General features: G+C 45.8%; 2 protein-coding genes across 3 annotated transcripts in view; one reads left to right on the top strand and one right to left on the bottom strand.

Annotated features, from left to right (window-relative positions):
• Nucleotides 1–7,229, bottom strand: part of si:ch211-250n8.1 (uncharacterized) — a 160,642-nt gene extending 153,413 nt beyond the window's left edge. For both annotated transcript variants that reach the window (XR_009507706.1, XM_059948942.1), the window contains exon 1: nt 7,103–7,229. Coding sequence is in view for 1 of the 2 variants with exons in the window: in XM_059948942.1 (XP_059804925.1) it covers nt 7,103–7,139 (37 nt within the window). In the remaining variant the exon portion in view is untranslated. The remainder of the gene's footprint in view (nt 1–7,102) is intronic.
• A 16,332-nt stretch (nt 7,230–23,561) lies between these two features.
• The window catches only part of galk1 (galactokinase 1), a 46,841-nt gene continuing 42,947 nt past the window's right edge, over nt 23,562–27,455 (top strand). The window contains exons 1-2 of the mRNA XM_059948941.1: nt 23,562–23,751; nt 25,843–26,032. Coding sequence (XP_059804924.1) covers nt 23,584–23,751; nt 25,843–26,032 — 358 coding nt within the window. The 5' untranslated portion in view covers nt 23,562–23,583. The remainder of the gene's footprint in view (nt 23,752–25,842; nt 26,033–27,455) is intronic.

Below are 27,455 nucleotides of genomic sequence, written 5' to 3'. Positions count from 1 at the left end.
AAGTGGAGTTCAAGGACAGGATCTCAAACAGTGGCAATAAAGTTTGCTTTAATTTTCTCTTTTCTATTTCACCATGCAGGTAACAAAGTCAGTGTAGAGTTGGTGAGGTAACATCCCAGATGGCAAAATTGTTCTCCATTTCACTGAACATCCTTTTATTTACAGAAAAGATAACTGTAAGGAAACAAAGTTTTATTTTGTGGAAAATATTCAGAGGTTGGGTTACTCATTGAATAGACAAGTTAACAGGAGGGTTTCACTGAGTAATAGATACCTCGTGCAAACAGAAAGGATCTGTTCCTCCCATTAATCTTGGTTGAGACCTACAATCTGATATATATTCTCAAAGATCTTCCTGGATCTATAATCTATTTGATTATTCACGGTGCATTTATACGGGCATACTATTGATGAGTTATACTGTATATTCCACATAAGAGTCTATTTTCAAAGATATTACTTGCTGTGGTTCAAGCAATATGCTTGATTTCGCAAAAGGTGAAGTTGTATTTATGTACCACCCATTCTTACTTGCTGAGAAGGTGATGATCATTATGGGTTGTGATGCCAAGTTACTGCTGAAACTTATTAGCTATTATTCATATTAGTTAAATAATAAGAGGCTCTTCCCTCTTTTTCAGTCCTGACAAAGAATCTTGGCCCGAATCATCGACCGTTTATTTTTCTGCCTAGCCCGCTGAGTTTCTCCAGCATTTTGAGTGTGTCACTCAGGGTTTCCACAATCTGCAGAATTTCTTGCTTAGCACTATTTCCTTTTTGTGAGAGGAAATTATTTCCACATCTCCTCTGTCATATTCAGTTACCAATATGAAGACATGAGAAAACCAACAAAACCTAAATACAATACTGTCCAACTCTCCAAGTCAAACTTAACGTGTTTTGTATTTAATACTGGACAACAGTGGACCTGAGTAGAACACAGTGCCCATTGTGCACAGTGTGGCAGGTAAGTGACTTCATTGAAGCAAGCACTCTACATTTACAACTTTATATTTACATAATGAATTAAATTATTTTATTGCTGAAGCTAGACAGGGTTCAAAGGAGATTCACGAAAATTATCGAATGGCTTGTCATATGAAGAGTGTTTGATGGCTGTAGACCTGTTCTCACTGGAATTCAGAAAAATGAGGGATGACATTGAAACCTATTGAATGGTGAAAAGCCTTGATAGAGTGGATGTGGAGAGGATGTTTCCTGTGTTGGAAGAATCTAAGACCAGAGGACACAGATAGAGTGGATGTGGAGAGGATGTTTCCTGTGGTGGGAGAGTCTAAGACCAGAGGACACAGATACAGTGGATGTGGAGAGGATGTTTCCTCTGGTGGGAGAGTCTAAGACCAGAGGACACAGATACAGTGGATGTGGAGAGGATGTTTCCTCTGGTGGGAGAGTCTAAGACCAGAGGATACAGATAGAGTGGATGTGGAGAGGATGTTTCCTCTGGTGGGAGAGTCTAAGACCAGAGGACACAGATACAGTGGATGTGGAGAGGATGTTTCCTCTGGTGGGAGAGTCTAAGACCAGAGGACACAGATACAGTGGTTGTGGAGAGGATGTTTCCTCTGGTGGGAGAGTCTAAGACCAGAGGACACAGATACAGTGGATGTGGAGAGGATGTTTCCTCTGGTGGGAGAGTCTAAGACCAGAGGACACAGATAGAGTGGATGTGGAGAGGATGTTTCCTCTGGTGGGAGAGTCTAAGACCAGAGGACACAGATACAGTGGATGTGGAGAGGATGTTTCCTCTGGTGGGAGAGTCTAAGACCAGAGGACACAGAGTGGATGTGGAGAGGATGTTTCCTATATTGTGAGAGTCTAAGACCAGAGGACACAGGCTCAGAATAGAAGGGCATTTTGCAGAAAGGAGAGGATACTGTAGATGAATAAGCTGTTGAAAAAATAGTTCTTGAGGAAGAGCTTTAGAATCTGAGAATATTGGGACAAATCTGAGGATCTTGGCTAGTACCAATCTCTTTGAAGGTATACTTGCTCAAGTTGTTCCAAAGGACTTAAGTTAAATGTTGAACATAGTACAAGAAGTACGTTGACTAATACACATTTAGAAGCATGATATTACACTTACCATTGAAATATGATATAAAAAAGGACTGAACTAGAAGGGACTGCCGGGGCACCTAGGGGTGAGGCAAGTAGCTGCAGAACTCTCAATGGATACAATGAAATATTCTGGTTTCAGCCTGATACAGCTAAAAAGCACAACTGCTTCCGGGGTCAGTACAGTCAACAAAAGTGTCTAATTCATTAAAATTGCTGCTTAAGACAGACAGAAACAACATTGATTGTGGACAGATGCATCCTCATAGGATTCCACGCAGGAAGCATGGCTGCAGGTCAGGGATACAAGTGCATTTAAGGAAACGGAGTTTTAAACTCCCAATACCAACTACCTTGCTGGCAAACATGCAGTCTCTGGTGAATAAAATCGATGACCTCAGAGCCAGGGTGCTGAATCAGAGGGACATTAGGACTGCGTGTGTCCTTTGTTTCATGGAATCCTGGTTAACCCCTTCCGTACCGGATGCAGCAATTCAGATCGACGGGTTTACTACAGATATAGTCAGGATAGATCTATAGAGTCTCTCAAAAGCAGAGATGGAGGAGTATCTAGCCGTAAAGGGCCATCCTTTTTTACCTATCACAGAAGTTCTCTGAGGTCATTTTGGTAGCAGTTTACATTCCACCTCAGGCCAATGTCAAGCAGGCTTTAGATGATCTGAGCAATGGGATCAACGTGCATGAAGCAGCGCACCCTAATGCCTTCACCATTGTTTTGGGGGATTTTAACCAGACCAGTCTGAAAAGATCACTTGCAATACCAGAGGAAACAACACAACCATCAAGAATGTCTACCGTGTTATTCCATGCCCCCACTTCAGGAAGTCTGATCACTTCTACTCCCTGAGTACTGGCGGAGTCTGGTCTGCAGCACCAGCAGTGAGGACCAAGAGGTATGGACAAGGGAAGCACAGGAGCATCTACAGGACTGCTTTGAATCACTGGACTGGACTGTATTCAGGGATTCATCTTCGAACCTGGATGAGTATGTTGCAGTGTTACTGACTTCATTAAAACCTGTGTGGATGATGAGCGTGTGCCTACAAAGACTTACTGTACATTCCCAAACAAAAGCCATGGATGAATCAGGAGGTACGTCATCTCTGAAGGCTAGATCTGAAGCATTCATGTCTGGTGACCCAGGACTGTACCAGAAAACCAGGTATGACTTGCGATGGGCTATTTCAAGGCTGAAGAGACAGTTTCGAATGAGGTTGGAGACGACATCAGGTGTATGACAACTCTGGCAGGGTTTGCAAGACATTGCAAGCTGCCTCAATAACTATCGCCCAGTAACACTCACATCTACAGTGATGAAATGCTTTAAGAGGTTGGTCATGACTAGACTGAACTCCTGCCTCAGCAAGGACCTGAACCCATTGCAATTTGCCTGATTGAGAAGTTGCAGAACCTGGGCCTCTGTACCTCCCTCTGCAATTGGATCCTTAATTTCCTAACCGGAAGACCACAATCTGTGCGGATTGGTGATAATATCTCCTCCTCACTGACTATCAACATTGGTACACCTCAGGACTGTGTGCTTAGCCCACTGCTCTACTCTGCATATACACATGACTGTGTGACTAGGCATAGCTCAAATACCTTCTATAAATTTGCTGATGATACAACCATTGTTGGTAGAATCTCAGGTAGTGATGAGAGGGCATACAGGAGTGAGATATGCCAATTAGTGGAGTGGTGTCACAGCAACAACGGGGCACTCAACATCAGTAAGACGAAAGAGCTGATTGTGGACTTTGGGAAGGGTGAAACGAAGGAACACAAACCAATTCTCATCGAGGGATCAGAACTGGAGAGAGTGAGCAGTTTCAAGTTCCTGGATGTCAAGATCTCTGAGGATCTAACCTGGTCCCAACACATCAATGCAGTTATAAAGAAGGCAAGACAGTGGCTATACTTCATTAGGAATTTGAAGAGATTTGCTATGTCAACAAATACACTCAATAATTTCTATAGATGTACTGTGGAGAGCATTCTGACAGGCTGCATCACTGTCTGGTATGGGGGAGCGGGGCTAATGCACAGGACTGAAAGAAGCTGCAGAGGGTTGTAAATTCAGTCAGCTCCATCTTGGGTACTAGCCTACAAAGTACCCAGGACATCTTCAAGGAGCGGTGTCTCAGAAAAGCAGCATCCATTATTAAGGACCTCCAGCACTCAGAACATGCCCTTTTCTCAATGTTACCACCAGGTAGGAGGTACAGAAGCCTGAAGGCACAGACTCAGCGATTCAGGAACAGCTTCTTCCCCTCTGCCATCTGATTCCTAAATGGACATTGAATCTCACTTTTTTAATATATATTATTTCTGTTTTTTGCACCATTTTAAATTATTCAATATAGGTACAATGTTATTGATTTATTTATTATTATTATTTTGTTTTCTCTTCTATATTGTGTATTGCATTGAACTGCTGCTGCTAAGTTACCAATTTTCTTGACTCATGCTGGTGATAATAAACCTCATTCTGAATCTTGGTGTTCCTGGTCTCATTGCCCTGCGGTACACAGAGGAGCTAAAAGCCCAGGACATTGTTTTCAAGTCTGAAGACAAACAGATGCCAGAGCCCGCAGGAGAAAGCTCAAAGACCAGCTACACACAAAAAGTTTAGGAGCACCTGTCGATAGTGATGCCTGGCATTTGCAGCTGGGCCTCAGAGTTACTGACTACACAATCGACTCTATCAGTGATGCACGTGTCACAACACAATGCCGGCCATGAAAGCTAACCCCCTCCCAGGGGAGCAGCCACTGTCTGTCATAGCAGAAACACCAGGACAGCTCTACAAAGAGTCAACCCCCATATGGCTGGACCAGACAACAATGTAGGCCAAGTACCTGAAGTATGCATACCAGCACACCCAAGTCTTCACAGACCTTTTCAACATTTCACTCCACAAGGCTACTGTCTGCACATGCTTTAAATAGGCCACCATCAACCTGGTAGCATAGAGCTCTACATCTGAAGAACTAAACGACTATCAATCAACATGAAGTGCTTTGAATAGCTGCTAATGAAACACTCCATTCCTGCCACTTACCAATATGCTCACGGACAGAACTGCTCTGACAGATGCCATAGCAAATAACATGCGTATGCTGTTTCTGCTTTCCACACTATCATCCCACAGACGTTGGTGAACAAGCTCCTACTCCTCGGTCGAAATGCAGCACTGTGCAACCGGGTGTTGACTTCTTAGCTCACATAGTAAGGATGCAGGACCACTCCTTCTCCCCATCATCCTCAACACAGGTGCCCCAGGGCTGTGTGCTCACACATCATTCCACTCCGGACTGATCACACTGTCAGGTTCATTGACAGTGAGGTGTTCCACAGAGGAAGTGAGTAGCTCGAGGTTTGATGCCAGGCAGATAACCTCTTCCTCAGACAAGGAGAACTGGCCACTCTTTGCCTCAGCGGAACGGTGGAAACTGTGAGCAGTTTTAAACTCCTGGGAGTGCACATTTTGCATGGTCTCAGAACACGTCTACACAAGAAAGCTACTCCGAAAAGCTCACCACCAAAGCTTCTACTTTCTGAGGAGGCTAGAGCTGAACTCTGCACATCCTTCTACAGATGCCAGCAGGGAGCATCCACACTTGCTGTACGGACACCGCACCACGGCAGATAGGAAGGCTCCACAACAAAACTGCCCAACGCATCAAGGACGTATATACAGAAGGGTGCTGGAAAACAGCCGGTAACATCGTGAAGAACCCCACTCACCTTGCTCACAGTCTGTCCCATTCCTGTCAGGGAGGAGGCTACATAACATTCAGGCCAGGACCACCAGACTCAAAACCTGCTGGCTTTCCTAAGCAACGAGGCTGATCTACACCTCCACCCACTAACCCACCCCTCCCCATTAACAACCCTACAGTATTTAACTTGTACAGACACCTTTACAGCTCAGAAAGAGTTAAAGTGTCACCCGGAGCCGTTCAGGCTCTTATCCAACATTTCACAAAGTTTTATTCCACCGTTAACACCGTACCTGGATGTGGAAGCTGGCATTAGATTGGTTACCTCATTTTTGAGCAGCGCAAATGGCCTTTTCTGACATAAATGTTCTGTGATTCATTCTCCATCACAGGGATAGGCTTGTTAATACAAGTCCTATTTGTTTCTTGGAACTAGGCTGGAGGGAAGTGCAGAGAGATCAGGAAAAAGGAAATGGAGAGCTTGTGGGGTGGTAGAGATACAGAAAAGTAAAAAGATTAGAACAGTGGCTTTATTTTTCCAATATATGTCTTTGCACTGTACTATGCCACAAAACACAAATTTCATGTCATACAAGTCTGTGACAATAAATTAGATTTTGATTCTCAATTAGGGAGCCAACAAACAGAGAAAATGCTCAGGTCACAGACTGTAAAGAAATGCAAAGCAAAATACAGAGGATCATACAAGGAAACATATATACCACATACTGTAGAGCTGCTGACACAAAGGCTGCCCTATAGAAATGTAACAAACATGACTCATTAATTTATAACCTACTGTCTCAGATAAATATTTTCTTCAGGTAGTGATTGCAAACACGAATTTAAAGTTCAAAATAAATTTATTATCGAAATAGATGTATGTCACCAATATACAACCCGGAGATTCGTTTTCTTCTAGGCATACTCAATAAATCCGTAATAGAATAACCTTAATAGAGTCAATGTAAATCCACACCAACCTGCGCGTTCAACCAGTGTCCAAAAGACAACAAAAACTGTATGGAAATCTCCAATTCGCAAGTATGCTAACATCCCAAAGATCAAACTTCATAACATTCAAAAATCACTGTAACTTCTGCGATCAATTTATTAATTCTAGACCTGAAAACATCAGTAAATTAATAGTGGATAGATATTTAGCTCAAACTATAATCATATGCTTCCTCCACAGAGATGATATGCGGACATATTTCTGACATGCAAGTGGAGGAAGTTTTGCTCTGCTCGATCCGGCCCCGGCCCCGGCCCATACTCACCCTTCAGGGCGCCCAGCAGCGGCTCCTTCCGGGACATCTCCGGCGGGCCACAGCGCTATCGCCCCGTCCTCAATGCCGACCCCACAGCCGCGTCTGCCGGACCAGCGCTCGGAGGAGGAGCGTTTCCTTGGTGACAGGGCGGGGCGAGGCCGGGTGACGTGTCAGGAAGGAGGGTGATTGGGTGGGACCGGTGACGTCACTGAGAGGGGCGGTGCCTCAAGCGGGGTTAAAGTGGGAAAAGGTGGGGATAAATGAGAGTAGAGGAATGGAGGGTTCAGGAAAGGATCCAGCGGTGTGTCTAGAGGATGAAATAAGAAAAGCACAGGTGAATAGATAGTGGTTGCAGTTTGTTTTGATGTTGAGAAAGCTTATGATATGTTATGGAAGGAGGGGTTCCTAATCAAGCTGCATTTAATAGGAATGGGTGGGGGGCAATCTTCAGTTGGGTTAAGGACTTTTTAAATGGGAGAACTATTCAGGTGAAGATAGGATCAGAGCTATCAAGCCTGTCTGTTGTAGAAAACGGGAGGCCTCAGGGGAGGGTAGTGAGTCCAACTTTATTCTCCGTTTTGATAAATGATATATTCATAAATATACCAACGGATGTGGGGAGGTCATTGTTTGCAGATGACGGGGCTTTGTGGAAAAGAGGGAGAAATATTGAACATACAGTTATGAAAATACAAGATGGAATTAATCAAGTTGAAGAGTGGGGGACAAAGTGGGGTGTTAAATTTTCAGTAGAGAAGACAAAAAGCATGTTCTTTACGAGGAATAAGGTTAGGGGACTTAATCTGACTCTGTATGGAAGTAACCTGGAGAGAGTTGAAAGTTTTTGGGAGTGCACTTTGACTTGAGATTAACATGGAGAGAACATGTTGTATATGTAGTTGCTAAATGTAAAAATGTGATAAATGTCATGAGGTGTCTTGCTGGTTTGGGATGGGGTGCTGATTTTGCATCACCGAACTATATTTATGTAGCATTAATAAGATCAAGATTAGATTATGGAAGTATTGTATACGGGTCAGCAGCAAATTCTGTGTTAGCAGAACTGGATATCGTGCAAGCTCGGGCTCTAAGGGAGTGCTTGGGAGCAGTTAGAACTTCCCCACTGTGTGCACTCCAAGTTGAAGCAAATGAAATGCCATTGGGGCTACAACATAAACAGCTGGAGGGCAATTACTGGATTAATTTAAGGGCTCATAGTAATAGCCATCTTACAAAAAGGGTGTTGGAGACGTGCTGGGAGAAGGAACGGACACAAAAAGAAAGTTTTGGCTGGACAGGAGAGCAAATAGCAGAAGATATGGGTGTACATGATAAAGAGTTTTGTCCAAGTGTGCTGTAACCTGTCAGACCTTTCTGGGTATTAGAAAATCCCTCTGTAGATTTGGAATTGCTTAAGATTAAATGCAGTAATAAAACAACTGATATACTCAGTGAATATTATAGATATAGGGAATGTAAATATAAAGACATACAGATTTTTACCAATGGATCAAAGGATCCAGAAATGGGTGCAACAGGGTCTGCAATTGTTGTGCCAAGTTACCAAGTGGAAATTAGCAAGAGAACGCTGGATTGCTTGAGTGTTTATGCAGTTGAAGTGTTTACCATATTGTTAGCACTAGAATGGAGTGAGCAGGTTGATTGTAATAATATTGTGATATGTAGCGATTCTGTATCGGCCCTTGCAAGCATTAAAGCGGGTACAGCTAGAGGATGCCAGGATCTACCTTATGAAATCCTGTTTGCAAATTCAAGACGGGCTAGACAAGGCAAAAATATCGCATTCATGTGGGTTCCAGCACATTCGGGTATTATGGGGAATGAGACAGCAGATAAGCTGGCAAAAGCAGCAGTCAAAAAAGGATCTGTAGAGGTCCATATTAAACTATCAAAATCAGAGGGGAAGAGCATAGTGTGGAGAAGGATAAATCAACAGTGACAGCAGCATTGGGATAGAGCAATAAAAGGAAGACATTTACATTCAATTCAGAACAGAGTAGATATGGGGGAGTAGGGGAGTAAAGTGGAAGGAGCAAGTAGACTGAGAATTGGGCACAGCAACCTTAATGGTGCTCTGGCCATCATAAATAAACATCCGACAGGTTTTTGCGATCTATGTCAGGAGACTGAAGCAGTAGAGCAAATCCTTATTTCATGCAGGAAATTTGCACAGGAAAGACAACAAATGCTACAACAGTTACGCAAAACAGGACTGGTAGAGAACAGTGTTAAAGGTTTATTGGAATGTGGGGAGAGTGATCAGGGGAGGAAATGGTTGTTTAGGTTTTTAAGGGTGACTGGACTGGACAGGCAACTTTAGGCAGTCAAGTGAATGGACATTGAGGGACAGTAAAGCCTGAAGATGCAACAATGTGGATGCCAACTGCTGTAAAAACTCAAGGAGGAGAAGAAGGGGAAAAAGTGGGGCTTCCCATGGAACATCAGCCCTTCTTATTCCAGTGTCTCCCCCCCCCCCCCCCCCGCCACCCTTTCTCCTCAGGCCTGGGCCCATAACGTCAACTCTGCATTCATCTCCATAGATGCTGCCGGGCCTGCTGAGTCGCTCCAATATTCTGTGTGTTGCTTTTGATTTCCAGCATCTGCGAACTTTCTCGTGTTTATTAACTCTCAGGATCTGCTTTCAGAGTGTGGTCACTGCTCCCAAGTGGGTCAAACAGTGATAAATCTGCAGTTCCAACAAAGAGCAGTCTGACGGAGAAGAAGCACCCACACAAAATGTTGGAGGAACTCAGTCCATCAGGCAGCCTCTGTGGAACTGAACGAACAGTGGATGTTTCAGCAAGTTTGTAAAGGAAGAATGTGGGGGAGGGAAGGAGTACAAGCTGGAAGCTGATAGGTCAAGCCAGGTGTCTGGGGGAGGGAGGAGTACAAGTCGGAAGCTGATAGGTCAAGCCAGGTGTCTGGGGGGGGGGGAGGGAAGGAGTACAAGCCGGAAGCTGATAGGTCAAACCAGGTGTCGGGGGAGGGAGGAGTACAAGCCGGAAGCTGATAGGTCAAGCCAGGTGTCTGGGGGGGAGGGAGGAGTACAAGTCGGAAGCTGATAGGTCAAGCCAGGTGTCTGGGGGGAGGGTGACGAAGTAAGAAGCTGTGAGATGATCAGTGGAAAAGGCAAAGGGCTGGAGAAGGAGGAGAGGAGAGTGAACCATGGGAGAAAGGGAAGAGGGCACAGCAGGTTGGGAGTGAGATGATAGGCAAGTGAGGAGAGATAAAGGCCAGAGTGGAGAAATGAAGAAGAGAGAGGAAGAGTGGGAAATTTTACCAGAAGTTGTAAAAATCAATGTTCCTGCCGTCAGGGTAGAGGCTTCCTCGACAGAATATGAGGTCTCACTTCTCCAGGCTGAGAGTGGCCTCATCATGGCAGAAGGGAAAGCATATCAGAGTGGGAATGAGAATAAAATTGAAATGGTTGGCCACCAGGAAATTCCGCCTTTTGCAGATGGAGTGGAGGTACCCAGTCTATGTTGGTCTCACCAATGTAGACGAGGCTGCACTGGGAGCAGCAAATACAGTAAACGATTCCAACCGATTCACATGTGAAGTGTTGCTTCATCTTGAAGTCAGTTTTGGGACCCCCGATGGAGGTGAGTGGGCACATGTGGTACTTCTGCCACTTCCCAGGAGGAAATTAATGAAGAAGGGAATCAGAGGGATTGATCCCTCTATGTGAAAGGCAGATGGTATGAGGAAGGTAGGATCCCGCTGAAGATGGTGGAAGTTGTGGAGAACGATGTACTGAATGTGGAGGCTCATGGGGTGGTGGGTGAGGACAATAGGAACTCTGTCCCTAGTAAGGTGGCGGGAAGCTGGGGTGAGCCCAGGAAGTGGAGGAGTTGTATGTAAGGGCATCAATGGTGGAGGAAGGGAAACCCTGTCTTTGAGGAAGATATCTCTGATGATCTGGGAAGGAAAATCTCATTCTGAGAACAGATGGGGCGGAGACAAAGGAACTGAAAAAGGGAATGACATTTTTACAGGAGGCAGGGTGGCAAGAGGTAAAGTCAGGATAGCTGTGTGAACCAGAGTGTTGATAAAATACATCAGTAGGCAGTTTCTCCCCAGTGATGGAGAAAGGGAAGAGAGGTATCAGAAAAGGACCAAGTGAATTTAAAGAGCAAACATGAGGAAATCTGCAGATGTTGGAAATTCCAACAACACACACAAAATGCTGGTGGAACACAGCAGGCCAGGCAGCATCTATAAGGAGAAGCGCTGTCGACGTTTCGGGCCGAGACCCTTCGTTAGGAAAGGCAGGGTGGACGTTTGAGGCAAAGTTGATTAAATTGACGAGCTCAGCATGAAGCAGCATCAATGTAGTGTGGAAAGAGTTGGGGAGTATTGTCAAGGAAGGCTTGGCACATGTAAAGGAAAGCCAATGAAAGAAAAGCATAGCTGAGGCCCATGAAAGAAGGTGGAGATAATAATTTGCTGTGGCATTAGGCTGTTCTCAAAGAATATAGGATGGAGAAAGAAGCTGGAAACCACCTGCTTGCTTGATATACTCCAGATTAGATGCAGGAAAATAGTGTCAGCCTTTCAAATTGATGAACCTTTTGGTGAAAGTGGAAAAAGGTTATAAATGTAAGAGAATAGAATGATGTTAAAGTCCAACATACACTTAAAAGTGGTGTGCCTCTAAAATTAGTTTAATAAAAGGAATCTTTGTGGCACGATGAATGGGGAGGAAGAAATTAAATTGTAAATTGTTTGAATGAGACTGAAATGGAAACAGGAACAGTAACAACATAAATGGTAGACATTAGAGGATCTATGCAGTGCGTATAAAAAGTATCCACCACCCCCTTAGAAGTTTTCATGTTTTATTGTTTCACAACATTGAATCACAGTGGATTTAATTTGGCTTTTTTTGACACTGATGAGCAGGAAAAGACTATTTCATGTCAAAGTGAAACAGATCTCCACAAAGTGATCTAAATTAATTACAAATATAAAACAAAATAATTGTTTGCGTAAGTATTCACCTCATTTAAGATGACACAACAAATCATCACTGGTGTAGCCAATTGGTTTTTAGAAGTCAAATTAGTTAAATGGAGATCACCATGTGCAGTCAAGGTGTTTCAATTGATTGTAGCAAAAACACCCCTGTGCCTGGAAGGTCCAACTGCTGGTGAGTCAGTATCCAGGCAGAAACTACACCATGAAGACAAAAGAACACTCCACGAAAAGGTTATTGAAAAGCACAAGTAGGGAGATGGATACAAGAAAATTTCCAAGTCACTGAATATCCCTCGGAGTACAGTTATGTTAATCATCAAGAAATAGAAAGTGTACAGCACAGCTGTAAACTGCACAGAACAGGCCCTCCTCAAAAACTGAGTGACCATGCAAGAAGGGGACTAGTGAGGGAGACCCAAGCCAACTCTGGAGGAGTTTCAAGCTTCCGTGGTTGAGATGGGAGATAATGCACATACAATAACTGTTGCCCGGGTGCATCACCAGTCACAGATTTATGGGAGAGTGGCAAAGAGAAAACCACTGTTGGAAAAAACTCACATGAAATCTCAGCTAGAGTTTGCCAGAGGCATGTGGGAGTCAGCTGGAAGGGGTTTCTATGCTCTGATGAAACTAAAATTGAACTTTTTAGCCATCAGACTAAACACTATGTTTGGTGTAAGGGCAGACACCATGCATCATCAAAAACACCATCCCTGCCATGAAGCATGGTGGTGGTTGCATCATGCTGTGAGGGTGCTCCACTGCAGCAGGCTCTGGAAGGGTTGTGTAGAGGGTAAAATGAATGCAGCAAAATACAGAGAAATCCTGGAGGAAAACCTGATGCAGTCTGCAAGAGAACTGCAACTTGGGAGGTGATTAGTTTTCCAGAAAGACAATGACCCCAAGCATAGAACCAAAGCCACACAGAAGTGGCTTGAAAATGACAAGCCAGGGCTGAGACCTGACCTCAATCTAATTGAGAATATGTGGTTGGACTTGAAAAGAACTGTTCATTCACAACCCCCACACAATCTGACAGAACTTGAGCAGATTTATAAAGAAGAATGGAGAAAAATAGCAGTGTCCAGGTGTGCAAAGCTGATAGAGACCTATCCACACCAACCTAAGGCTGTAATTGCTGCCAAAGGTGCATCTACTAAACACTGACTTGAAGGGGGTGAATAATTTCCTGGTCTATCTCTACGCCCTTTCTTGAATAAAGGAACAACATCTGCGACCCTCCAATCCTCTAGAACCTCTCCCACCCCTATTGATGATGCAAAGATCATGACCAGAGGCTCAGCAATCTCCTCCCTCGCCTCCCACAATAGCCTGGGGTACATCCCTTCTGGGCCCGGCAACTTATTCTCTTTCTTAATATCTACAGGCTCAAGCTTTTCAGACTGCTGCAAGTCATCACTATTTTCACCAAGTACCTTTTCCAGAGTGAATACCGAAGTATTCATTAAGTACCTCTGCTATTTCCTCCGATTCCATACACACTTACCCACTGTCACACTTGATAGGTCCTATTCTTTCACATCTTATCCTCTTGCTCTTCACATACTTATAAAATGCCTTTGGGTTTTCCTTAATCCTGTCCACCAAGGCCTTCTCATGGCCCCTTCTGGCTCTCCTAATTTCCTTCTTAAGCTCCTTCCTATTAGCCTTATAGTCTTCTAGATCTCTAACATTACCTAGCTCTCTGAACCTTTTGTAAGCTTTTCTTTTCTTCTTGACCAGATTTTTTACAGCCTTTGTACACCACAGTTCCTGTACCCTACCATAACTTCCCTGTCTCATTGGAATGTACCTATGCAGAACTTCACACAAATATTTCCTGAACATTTGCCATATTTCTTCCGTACTTTTCCTTGAGAACATCTATTTCCAATTTAAGCTTCCAATTTCCTGCCTGACAGCCTCATAATTCCCCTTACTCCAATTAAATGCTTTTCTAACTTGTCTGTTCCTATCTCTCTCCAACACTATTGTAAAGGAGATAGAATTATGATCACTATCTCCAAAATGCTCTCCCACTGAGAGATCTGACACCTGACCAGGTTCATTTCCCAATACCAGATCAAGTACAGCCTCTCCTCTTGTAGGCTTATCTACGTATTGTGTTGTAACCTTCCCGAACTCACCTAACAAACTCCACCCCACCCAAATCCCTTGCTCTGGAGAGATGTCAATCGATATTTGGGAAATTAAAATCTCCCATCAAGACAACTCTGTTACTGTTACACCTTTCCAGGATGGGTTTCCCTACCTGCTCCTCGATATCCCTGTTACTATTAGGCAGCCTATAAAAAGACACCCTGTAAAGTTATTGACCCCTTCCTGTTCCTAATGTCCACCCACAGAGACTCCGTAGACAATCCCTCCATGATGTCCACCTTTTCTGCAGCCTTGACACTATCTCTGATCAACAGTGCCATGCCTCCACCTCTTTTGCCTCCCCGTCCTTTCTGAAACATCTAAAACCCAGCACTTGAAATAACCTTTCCTGTCCCTGAGCCATTCATATCTCCAAGTACTGATCCATGCTCTAAGCTCATCCACTTTGTTCACAACACTCCTTGCGTTAAAATAGACACATCTGAAACCTTCGCTCTGAACGTGTCTTTCTCTATCACTTGCCTATCTTCCCTTATACGCTGTCTCCTAACTTTCTCTGTTTGAGAGCCAGACGCCTCTTCCCCAGTCTCTTCAGTTTGGCACCTGAGAACATTTCTATCACATACAAAACTTTGATTTCTGTCCTCACAAGCAGTCCTCGCATGACCTTTATCCTCCTCCACCTCACTATCTGCTCTAACACTCTGGTTCCCCTTCCCCCACAAATCTTGTTTAAACCCCTGGAGCAACACTAGCTAACCTTCCTGCAAGGATGTTAGTCCCCTTCCAATTCAGGTGCAAACCGTCCCATCAGAACAGGTCCCACCTTCCCTGGAACCAAGCCCAATTGTCCAAAAACATGAAGCCCTCCCTCCTGCACCAACTCCTTAGCCATGTATTTAGCTGCATTATCTTCCTATTTCTAGCCTCATTAGCACGTGGCACTGGTAGCAATCCTGAGATTGTAACCCTGGAGGTCCTGTCCTTCAACTTTGCACCTAACTCCCTAAACTCTCTTTGCAGGACCTCCTCCTTCTTCCTACCCACGTCATTGGTCCCTACATGGACCACGACATCTGGCTGCTCACCCTCCCTCCTGAGAATACCGAGAACTCGATCCGAGATACCGCAGACCCTGGCAACAGGCCATCTGAGATTCTCAATCTCTCCCACAGAACCTCTTATCTGTCCCCCTAACTATCAAATCCCCTATCACTACTGCTCTCCTCTTTTCCCTCCTTCCCTTCTGAGCTGAGTCTTTAATGAGCCCATTTGTCTTTGAGGCTTCTCCCCCACCCCATCCCAACAGTTGCGTCCTGTTTTTCTCTGGTCAAGACATTCCCTGCCATAAGTAAACACAAAGTACACGTACAAACAAGCTGGATGAAATCAGCAGGTTGGGCAGCATCCGTTGAAAGAAGCAGTCAACGTTTCGGGTCGAGACCCAACCTGCTGAGTTCATCCAGCTTTTTTGTACTCCCTGCCATAAGACACATACTCCCTTGCAAGCTTCCCATCCAAACTCAAAAATGAACCAGCAAAGCACTCTAGGATCACAAAGATTGCATTTTGTCACATTACATTTTACAAACATTATAAATTCATATAGACTTAAGGGTTACAGGAATATTTGTACATTTCCTCCTTTTTGTCATTTCATGACAACACCATGATCTTTAAAACACATTATTAAGGAAATCAAAGTAATTTCAGATATTCATATAATGATACTGTCAGAGCTTTAATGAAGCAAAATCCACTTTTCCTGGTCTGGATCAACGGTACAGACTGTAAATCTCCTCTCCTTCTTAGTCCTACCACATTACACAAAAATCACAAGTGAATAACAGTTTTTATTATGACACCAATGGTTATACTGTAATAATCACCCATCATATTCCTGGAATCCCAAACAGCCACCATCCACTACTTGGGGTGTTACAATTGTGAAGCTGATCACTCATTTTCTTAATCTTTTTGGTGGCTTCTCAGATGTGTGCCTCCTTTCTCAGATAAGACAAGATCTAAAGCCATTTGGTTTCACAATGCCACGGCACAGGCCGCCACCAATTCTGCCAACGACTTAGATATTGTTTGTGAGTTTGATCAAGAGCATATGCAGCTTCACTTGCTAACTTTTCCAAAACTGCTGCCATATTAATCAGTTCCGGTGCTGCTTTACCTGTACCATAGGCAAGTGTTCACTTCCCTGGGGACAACACTAAATTCTTTTTCTCTGGGGTTAGTATTGTCATATGGGGTATATATCATCCTCTGAAACAGTTGTTTGCAAATTTTTATCCCCATCTCTAACCCCTGCCCCCCCCAGTGACATTCTGTCTGTCCCGATAAAGAGGAGGAAAGGGGTCAACGTTTCTGAGCCCCATCATCGTACCAGAAAGCAAACACAGCGAGGGCTGAGGACTTGGACCAATTGAAGTAACAGTTCATTGAAGGGCATGGGTGAAAGGGGCACACCCATTTCTACATGAGCAGGACAGTCGTATAAACCCAGCAGCTTGAGACATCAGTCCTGGTTGCATATTCATAAGATGGTGTTAGTGACAGTGACATCTGTCAGAGAAAGGACATGGCCAGTGTGAATCCAGGTCTCCCTAATATCAATTACATGGAAAACGAATAAAGAAACACAAACCAAAACATACAGATAGCACAGAATAAAAAAAATCCTTGTACTTTACTTCCTTCAGAACCCTTGCAAGTAACTGCAAAACTTAAACAGTTAATTTTCACCATGAAAAGCTTTCACATATTTTACAAAGAACCAAGGGGGGGGGGGTGGTCTGCTGCATGCGTGGGCCAGACACATTCACACATTTTAAAAGACAAAAGCAAACTCATTTCTGAGTAAAATAGGATTAAATTAAACATCCTCCCAATATCAATTGAGCAAACACAGAACATCTAACTCTCTCTTTCTCTGTCTCTCTCTCTCTCACTCACACACACACACACACACACACACACACACACACACACACACACACACACACACACACACACACACACACACACACACACACACACACACACCATAGAACACTACAGCACAGTACAGGCCCTTCAGCTCTCCGTATTGTGCCGACCCATAAATTCCTTAAAAAAAAGTACTAAACCCACACTACCCCAAAACCTTCCATTTTTCTTTCATCCATGTGCCTGTCCAAGAGGCTCTTAAATACCTCTAATGTTTTACCCTCCACCACCATCCCTGGCAAGTCATTCCAGGCACTCACAACTCACAAGGTGTAAAAAACTTACCCCTAATGTCTCCCCTAAACTTCCCTCCCTTAATTTTGTACATATGCCCTCTGGTGTTTGCTATTGGTGCCCTGGGAAACAGGTACTGACTATCCACCCTATCTATGCCTCTCATAATCTTGCAGACCTCTATCAAGCTCCCTCTCATTCTTCTACGCTCCAATGAGAAAAGTCCCAGCTCTGCTAACCTTGCTTCATATGACTTGTTCTCCAAACCAGGCAACATTCTGGTAAATCTCCTCTGCATCCTCTCCATAGCTTCCACATCCTTCCTATAATGTGGTGACCAGAATTGAACACAATACTCTAAGTGCAGTCTCACCAGAGATTTTTAGAGTAGCAACATGACCTCTCTACTCTTGAACTCAATCCCCCGTTAATGAAGCCTGGCAACCCATAGGCCTTCTTAACTACCCTATCAACCTGTGCAGCGACCTTGAGGGATGTATGGATTTGAACCCCAAGGTCCCTTTGTTCATCCACACTCTTAAGTAACTGACCATTAATCCTGTACTCAGTCTTCTGGTTTGTCCTTCCAAAATGCACCACCTCACACTTGTCCGGATTGAATTCCATCTGCCATTTTTCTGCCCAACTCTGCAGCCTGTCTATATCCTCTTGTAACCTTCGACAACCTACAGCTCCATCCACAACTCCTCCAATCTTTGTGTCATCTGCAAACTTACTCCTTCCACCTCTACATCCAGGTCATTTATAAAAATCACAAATAGCAGGGGTCCCAGGACAGATCCCTGCAACACTCCACTAGTCACCGACCTCCAGGCAGAATACTTTCCTTCCACAACTACCCTCTGCTTTCTTCCTTTAAGCCAATTTTTTATCCAAACAGCCAAGGTTCCACTTATCCCATGCCGCATGACTTTCTGGATGAGTCTCTCGTGAGGGACCTTGTCAAATGCTTTGCTAAAGTCCATGTAGACCACATCCACTGCCCTACCCTCATCAATTTCTTTTGTTACCCCTGCTCCAATTCCTCAGCCACACATTTATCCTCACCTCATTCTATTCCTATTCTCACTGTCACGTGGCACAGGCAGTAATCCTGAGATTACTACCTTTGAGGTCCTGCTTTTCAACTTCCTTCCTAACTCCCTGTAGTCTTCTTTCAGGACCTCTTCCCTTTTCCTGCCTGTGTCATTGGTACCAATATGTACCACGACCTCTGGCTGTTCTCCCTCCCACTGCAGGATATCTTGGACGCGATCAGAAACATCCCGGAACCTGGCACCTGGGAGGCAAACTACCATCCCAGTTTCTTTCCTGTGTCCACAGAATCGCCTGTCTGAGCCCCGACTATAGAGTCCCCTATCACTACTGCCTTCCTCTTCCTTTCCCTACCCTTCTGAACCACAGGGCCAGACTCTGTGCCAGAGACACGGCCACTGTCACTTCCCCAGGTAGTTGTCCCCCCCAACAGTACTCAAACAGGAGTACTTATTGTCAAGGGGTACAGCCACAGGGGTACTCTCTAGTACCTGACTCTTCCCCTTCCCTCTCCTTTTCTCTGTCTCTTGTGGCCCCAGAGTGACCACCTGCCTATAACTCCTCTCTATCACCTCCTCACTCTCCCTGACCAGACGAAGGTCATCGAGCTGCATCTCCAATTCCCTAACACAGTCCCTTAGGAGCTGCATCTCGGTGCACCGGGTGCAGATGTGGCCGTCCGTGATGCCGGGAGACTCCAGGACTTCCCACATCTGACACCGACCACAGAAAACCAACCTCACACACATACTACCTCCTTTTTGCGATCAACAACTGCCTTGCCTCATCCCATTACCGCCGAAACCAGTTGAGACAAAGCCCTTTAACTCTGCTGCCTCTCACTCTGCTGCCCGCTGGATATGGCTGCCTTCTTTTTAAGCTGTTCGCGCTCACCTGGCTGACATCACGCGCCTGCGCAGTCTGGCCTCTCTCTTTCCCCGAGAACTCAAAATGTCTTCCCGCTGGAAATCCTTATGTGCTCTCCCGCTGCCTTCTTGTTCTGAACACACTCTCACTCACTCACTCTCTCTCTCAAGTGAACTCACAAGTGGCCACACCACACAATTAAAACATGCAAACCATTGACACTTTAAACCATTTTAGTAAATCTCTAAGTGTTAAACTATTATTAAAATATTCAGTTACAATATGACAAAATTGAGGAAATAAGCTTCTTTAAGATTTTAAAACAAAGAAATATTGACAGTTGTTCATCATAATTCAGTTTAAAGCATGGCATCCCACATTAAGCAAAATTCCAACGTATTTTGTCTCCTCTGTAACTCCAGTCTCTGATCTAACATTAATCCATATACAGCACTCCTTGGAACACCATCCATAAATGGGGTGTAAATGCCATCGGATTGTTCTCCTTTCATCTGGTAACATTTGGCTAGAGTGCCTACTGGGTCGGGTCCCCTCTAGTAACATCCACAATACTGCATTTGTTTCCCTAGAATGTTGTTGTGGAGTATACGTTCAGATGCAAACACATTATAATCCATCCCTTTTCCTCAGCATCAGAATGTTACTCTCTGATGACTAAGTGCCTGGAGCAGCTCCCTTGGATTATAGCCAGATGTCCTGATCCTGAGCAAATTCTCTCATCTGTGTGACCTAGGACAGACAGAGATGTGGGACCATCCTAATCACCAACTGCGTAATGGTCAGTATGTAAGTAAATATTGTCTCACCTTACCAGTGTTCACTACAGCTTCCTGAAAGGTTTAAAAATGTTTCCGTATTTAGCTTTGGCACCCAGTTTACCCGACACCTTTTCGTAATGGGAAGATTGATTAATTTCCTTTCTCATATTACCTCAGTATAATTTCACGCGTCCCAGACCCTAGGTTGAGCCGGGAAGGTGTCCTTGATACTGAGACATCAATTCACTTGTTCACCTCTTTTATTACTCAGAATTTATGTTGTCATGACAAATGCTTTGGAATCACGATGCGAGAAGCTGATCCACTCATTGATCGCAGTGTATGAGGCAAAATCAGGACAGAACCTGAAGTCCGACTGCCAAATGATTGAAAAGAAACTGACTGTAAGGTGATTGTTTTTTCCAGGAGTTTCCCCTCGGCAGCCCCGTCCTCAGAAATTCCTGTGTTGCTGTTGCAGGTAAACACACGAGCCTCTGTGGAACCTTCAAATTCTGTCATGCAGCACACACACACACAACGCAGCAGGCCAGGCAGCATCGATAGGGAGAAGCACTGTCGACGGTTCGGGCCGAGACACTTCGTCAGGACTAACTGAAAGGAAAGATAGTAAGTGATTTGAAAGTGGGAGGGGGAGGGGGAGATCCAAAATGATAGGAAAAGACCGGAGGGGGAGAGATGAAGCTAAGAGCTGGAAAGGTGATTGACAAAAGGGATACAGAGCTGGAGAAGGGAAAGGAACATGAGATGGGAGGCCTAGGGAGAAAGAAAGGGGGAGGGCAGCACCAGAGGGAGATGGAGAGCAGGCAAGGAGTGATTGTGAGAGGGACAGAGAGAGAAAAAAGAGAGAGAGGAAAGGAAAAAAAGGGGGGAGAGCGAGAGAAATAAATAAATAGATAGATAGTTAAATAGATAAATAAGGGATGGGGTAAGAAAGGGAGGGGAAGTTAGAGAAATCAATGTTCATGCCATCAGGTTGGAGGCTACCCAGCCGGTATATAAGGTGTTGTTCCTCCAACCTGAGTGTGGCTTCACTTTGACAGTAGAGGAGGCCATGGATAGACATATCAGAATGGGAATGGGATGTGGAATTAAAATACGTGGCCACTGGGAGATCCTGCTTTTTCTGGCGGACCGAGCGTAGGTGTTCAGCGAAATGGTCTCCCAGTCTGCGTCGGGTCTCACCAATATATAAAAGGCCACACCGGGAGCACTGGACACAGTATACCACACCAGCCGACTCACAGGTGAAGTGTCGCCTCACCTGGAAGGACTGTCTGTCATTTATTATTTAGCTAGGTCTTCTAAGTACACAGTAACAGATTACAACAAGCTCAGAGTGGATCAAATTATATGCACGTTTATTATTTGCAAGGGAAGTTTACCTCTATACTTTGTCATCAGTAGGTAGCTTCAATCTTACAGCTCAAAACAGATCATTTCTATGCATTTACAGAATCTAGAAATTCATCAGCTTCACGTCCTTGAGGTCATTCCATCCCTTAATTGCACTCCTTTCTTATGTATATCTTTCTTGAATGAGTCACATTTGTCTTTAGTGAGCCTATTTGTCTTTGAGGCTACTTCCCCCTCCCCCCCCCAACAGCTGTACAGTCAGCCCTCCTTATCCGTGAGTTCTGCATGCGCAAATTCAACCAACCACGAATGGAGAAAGTTCTCTTCCAGCACTTGTTGTTGGAGCATTGTTCGCCTTGCATCTTGTTCATTTGCTACTTTGTTCCTGTGAAAAAATGGCTCCTAAAAAGCAATTTGCTGGTGAAAGCAATTCCTCAAAGGCTAAGAGGGAGCGTAAAGTGCTATCTCTCGCCAAGAAAGTAGAAATATTAGATCTTTTGAAAAGTGGCATGTCGCTTTCTGAAGTGGGCTGTAAGGTCGGTAAGAACGAATCCAGCATTCACACAATAAAGCAGAAAGAAGCTGAAATTCGTGGAACCACTGCAAGATTTTTTTGGTGATGCAAAGAAAAGGAAGAGACAGCTTCCTATAACAATGTTTCTAACTAAAGCATCTGCAATTCTGAAGTCTCAACGTTCAACAGTTGAAGATCCTCAGCCCTCAACCTCCACAGTTCCTGACTTTAGTATTATTGAGCCTCCTCCAAAGCGTCTTTATTCCCTAAACAAGACAGTGTAACAACTACTGTACAGGTATTACAAGTTTTACTTGTTGTTTGATTATTGTTCACCTCACATCTCATTCGTTCACTGCTTGTGTTGTGAGCGAGAGAAACATGTACAGTTTTTTTCTTGTCAATATTCCCTAAGTATTACAGTATAATAATTATTTACATAGCATTTACATTGTATTAGGTATAATAAGTAATCTAGAGATGATTTAAAGTATACCGGAGGATGTGTATAGGTTACATGCAAATACTACGCCATTTTATATAAGGGACTTGAGCATCCACGTTTTTTGGTATCCGCGATGGGTCCTGGAACCAATCCCTTGCGGATAAGGAGGGCCAACTGTAATATGTTTTTCCACACTATCAAAACACTCCCTGCCATAAAACACACAGCCCCTTGCGAGCTTCCTGTCCAAACATAAAAACAAACCAGCAAAGCACTCTGGGGTCACAGAGATTCCATTTTGTCACATTACATTTTACTAAAGTTATTAATTCATAAAGTCTTCAGAGGTACTGATATATTTTCACAATCTGTAGATTTGGTGACTTGGTGAGATACCTTATCTCCTCAGATTCCTAATGATATGTGGCCACTGGCATACCTTCTTTGCGATTGCATCATTATGTTGGGCTCAGGATCGATCGTCTGAGATGCTGATGGGGTTATGTTAATTGCCCTACATCAAACCAGGCTAAGCTACTTGCACTATTGTGAGTGAAAACACAAACTGCTGGCAAGAACTCTGCAGGCCAGACAGCATCTATGGGAGGAGATGCTCCTCCCGTAGACGCTGTCTGGCCTGCTGAGTTCTGCCAGCATTTTGTGTTTTTATTTATTTCCAGCATCTGCAGATTCACTCGTGTACTATTGTGAGTGAGTTCAGTGAACCTTGTAGACCAGACTGATTTTGTCACGTAGACCATTAAACATGTCATATGTGGGTTTGATCTAACAACAGTTTGGACATTAGTGTGTTCAGTCAGCCCTGACAAAATTAATTTTGGAAGTCAGTGTTCTGTGTCTTCAGTTCAGTGAATGACTTTGTCCCAGCAAAGGAGATTCCACACTCAGAAGTGTCTCCCTCTGTAAAAGCAAAGAAAACATTATTTGTTCAAAAGATTGAAGTGTATCACGAAAGTTATCACTAATTTGCCGAAATGCCATTGGGCAGCATTTTGCATCTTCCCGCTCTTGGCCAATGGGAAGAGGGCATTGCCGGAAGTGGGCGGGGCGGCCCGGTTCTGATTGACAGGTCGTTAGCCGCGCAATGGCGGATCGTGAGGAGCGTGTGTCCCGAGCGGTGCTGGAGGAAGCGGTGCAGGCTTTCCGCCGCCGTTATCCCGGGTGCGAGCCCAGCATCGCCGTGGCAGCTCCGGGAAGAGTAAATCTAATTGGAGAGCACACCGATTACAACCAGGGGTTCGTGTTACCCATGGTGGGTCTGGGTCAAGGAAATGGAGAACGGAGTGGTCACAGGCAACTGGAGGGGGTTGGCAGGTTGGAGGGGGAGGGGAGGGGAGTGGAGTGGAGGGGGTTGGCAGGTGGGGGAGGGGAGTAGGGTGGAGGCGTTGGCGGGGAGGGGAGTAGGGTGGAGGGGGTTGGCGGGGAGGGGGAGGGGAGGGGAGGGGAGTGGAGGGGGTTGGCAGGTGGGGGAGGGGAGTAGGGTGGAGGGGGTTGGCAGGTGGGGGAGGGGAGGGGAGTGGAGGGAGTTGGCGGGGAGGGGGAGGGGAGGGGGGTGGAGGGGGTTGGCGGGGAGGGGGAGGGGAGGGGGGTGGAGGGGGTTGGCGGGGAGGGGGAGGGGAGGGGGGTGGAGGGGGTTGGCGGGGAGGGGAGGGGGGTGGAGGGGGTTGGCATGTGGGGGAGGGGAGTAGGGTGGAGGCATTTGGCGGGGAGGGGGAGGGGAGAGGGGTGGAGGGGGTTGGCAGGAGGGGGAGGGGAGTAGGGTGGAGGCGTTGGCGGGGAGGGGAGTAGGGTGGAGGGGGTTGGTGGGGAGGGGGAGGGGAGTAGGGTGGAGGGGGTTAGCAGGTGGGGGAGTGGGGTGGAGGGGGTTGGCAGGTGGGGGAGGGGAGCGGGGTGGAGGGGGTTGGCAGGTAGTGGGAGCAGGATTTGGCACGGAGCGAGGAGTGGGGCAGGGAGTTGGCAGATTGGAGGGGGAGGGGAGCGGGGTGGAGGGGGTTGGCAGGTGAGGGAGCAGGATTTGCCATGGAGCGAGGAGTGGGGGAGGGAGTTGGCAGATTGGAGGAGAGGGGAGTGGGGTGGAGGGGGTTGGCAGGTAGGGGGAGCAGGATTTGGCACGGAGCGAGGAGTGGGGCAGGGAGTTGGCAGATTGGAGGGGGAGGGGTGGGGAAGCGGTTTGGGTTGAGGCTGAAGGGGCAAGGTTGAGGGGGAGAGTTGAGGGGAGTGGAGTGAGTGGGAGGGGAACAGGAGGGACAAAGGGGTAGGGGTTGAAGGAGGGGGTGATTGAGGGGGTAAGGCAAGGTTGGTGGGGAGATGGTGAAAATGTGGGTGGGGAATGAGCGCATGGGGAGGGGTAGTGGAATGGGGATATGGGAATGATGTGAAAGAGGAGAGTTTGGAGATGGGGGAGGTGTGAGGAGGGGAGATGGGGCAGAGTGGTGGGGTGAAGGGGTGATAGGATAGAGGGTGGAGTTGTAGGTAAGCAGGTGAGAGTTTGATGAAGGAGGGTGAGGGAAGGCCAAACCTGGGGAGGAGTTGTATGAAGTGATGGGGAGGGGTGGACTGTCGGGGAAATGGAGGGTGGAATAGGTGGTAGGCTGCAAGGGTTTTGGAGTGTGGGGGGGAGGGAAGCAGTGAGGGGCTGTGGGAAGGGACGAGGTGGAGAAGAGGGGGTGAGTATGGAGAGGGTGTAAGGTGCAGGGATGGGACAAGGGAAGTGATGGGACGGTAGGTGAGGGTGGGGTATGGTGGAGAGGGGAGAGGAAGGGGCTAGAAGCGAGAGAGGGGAGGGATGAGGGTGTGGGGAGTGGAGGTGAGGTGGGGATGTTCACAGTGCTGGGCAGGTGGGAGGGTAGGGATGTGTACGGATAGGGTGTAGGAAAATATGGCAGGAGGAGGAGGGATGAGGATGAGAAGGGTGGGGAAGATGGTGTTTTTCTGGGTCGGGAGAGGGTTGATGGAGTGGGCAATGACTTAGGGGATACAATACAAGAAGGTTTGTGTGGGGGAGGGAATCAAGTGAGTGGATTTTAAAGGAGGGCATCAGTGGTGGGGAAATGTTGAGGAAGATGAGGGGTACAATTTCAAGTGGTGTAGGTGTGGGGATAGAGGGTTTGAGGAGGAGATTGATGGAGGGAAAGAGGAAGAAAATGCATACATCATGGAAGTGACAATGAAAGGGGTAGGCGCATGGGAGATAGGAGAGGAGGAAGAGGGCAGTGGAATGGAAGGAGAGCAGAACAGAGCTCTGGACTGGCAGAGGGGTTGCTGAATGGAGCAGGGGAAAGGAAGACAAGCCCACCTGTGCTCGGTTTTGAAGACAGTCTGTGATGACCCGTTTGTCCCTCAGGCTCTCCCAATGGTCACTGTGGTGGTTGGGTGCCAAAGCACAGATGGAATAATTTCGCTATGTACTTTGGCAAAGGAAGCAGATGACCCAAAGCAACTGGAATTCCCCGTGCCCTCGGAGGGAAACCCTTTGGTCCCAGGGTTACCTAAGTGGGCCAATTATGTGAAGGGAGTTATTCAACATTACAGGGGTAAGGCAGCACCCATGCCTAAACATTTCATTGTGAAATATTCTATTGTGTGGTGCTACTGATTCTTTCAAACTTAGAGGATATAGAATAGGGTAATGGTTTAGAGATTTAGTGGGGGGGGGGATTTTGTGCGACATTTGACACCCAGGGGGTGTGAGTATGTAAGAGTGTGTGGTGGTGTAGAATCACTGACTGTATTTGGGAAGTGTCCTTACTGGCAGTTGTATCAGGCATCACACACAATGCTACAGGAACTCGGACAGTATCTACCGAGAAAAGTACAGCCGACGTTCCGAGACGAAACCCTTTAGCAGGACTGGAGAGAAAAGATGAGTAGATTTAAAAGGTGGGGGGAAGGGAGGGAAAGGAGAAACGTGAGATGGAAGGTGAAACCAAGAGGGGGAGGGATGAAGGAAAGAGCTGGGAAGTTGGTGAAAGAGAAGGGGAGTGTAGGAGAGGACAGGTGGCCATGGAAGAAAGAAAAGGGGGGAGGAGCAGCAGAGGGAGGTGATGGGTAGGGAAGGAGATAAAGTGAGGAAGAAAAGGCGAAGTTGGGGGGGGGGGGGAATTAATAGAAGTTTGAGAAATCGATGTTCATGCCATCAGGTTGGAGGCTACCCAGACAGAATACAGGGTGTTGGCCTCATCATCACTTCCTTGAACTAAGCATGGAAGGTTACTGGCTCAGTGTTGAACTTACCAAGAAGCTAATTCATATAATGGCAGAGAGTACTTACTACATTGTTTATCCTGATCCGGGAACTAGTTCCCAAGGTAGTGCCATACCCTGTAAGCTCCAGCCCAAACTCACAGTGCTTCCTTCGCTCCTGCTTCTCTGTGGATGCTGCCTGAGCTGCATCTGTATTTTATCTCCGATTTTTAGCATCTGCAGTTGATCATTTCACTTGGGGAATGGATGGATTCAAAACCCGATAGTTCAGGGAATAACTGGGTAATATAACATCGATGCTTCAGAGCAGTAAAGAATCAAGTGAAGTATGGTGTGGTCGATGAAAGATTAAAAGACGATCTTGTGGAGAAAAAACACCTGCAGTTCACCCAGTTCCACCAATTACGAACACCCCACCCACTCCTATGTCTTTATATTTTGTGACTATCCGCAGATGCTGCTTGTTCTGTATTCTACCAACAGTTTGCTTTCCATATCAGTATTAACTAGTCAAACTAGATGGTTTAGTTCTGTGCTGGAATATTATTTGTACAAGAAAGGCACTTGCTTTAATCGTATTTATCTACATTGGTTTATTACATGCCCCAAGATTAGTGAAAAACCTGTCTTGCATACAGTCCATCTGCACCTTTCGTTACAACGGCACATTGAGCTAGTTCAAAGTAAAAGTTACAATTCCAGAGAGAGTGCGCTCCAGGCAGACAGGAAGGTGCCCAGCCGTACTGAGGTAGA

This window comes from Hypanus sabinus, chromosome 23, assembly GCF_030144855.1.
Source record: "Hypanus sabinus isolate sHypSab1 chromosome 23, sHypSab1.hap1, whole genome shotgun sequence".
NCBI lineage: Eukaryota > Metazoa > Chordata > Chondrichthyes > Myliobatiformes > Dasyatidae > Hypanus > Hypanus sabinus.
This window is presented reverse-complemented; position numbering and strand designations above follow the sequence as displayed.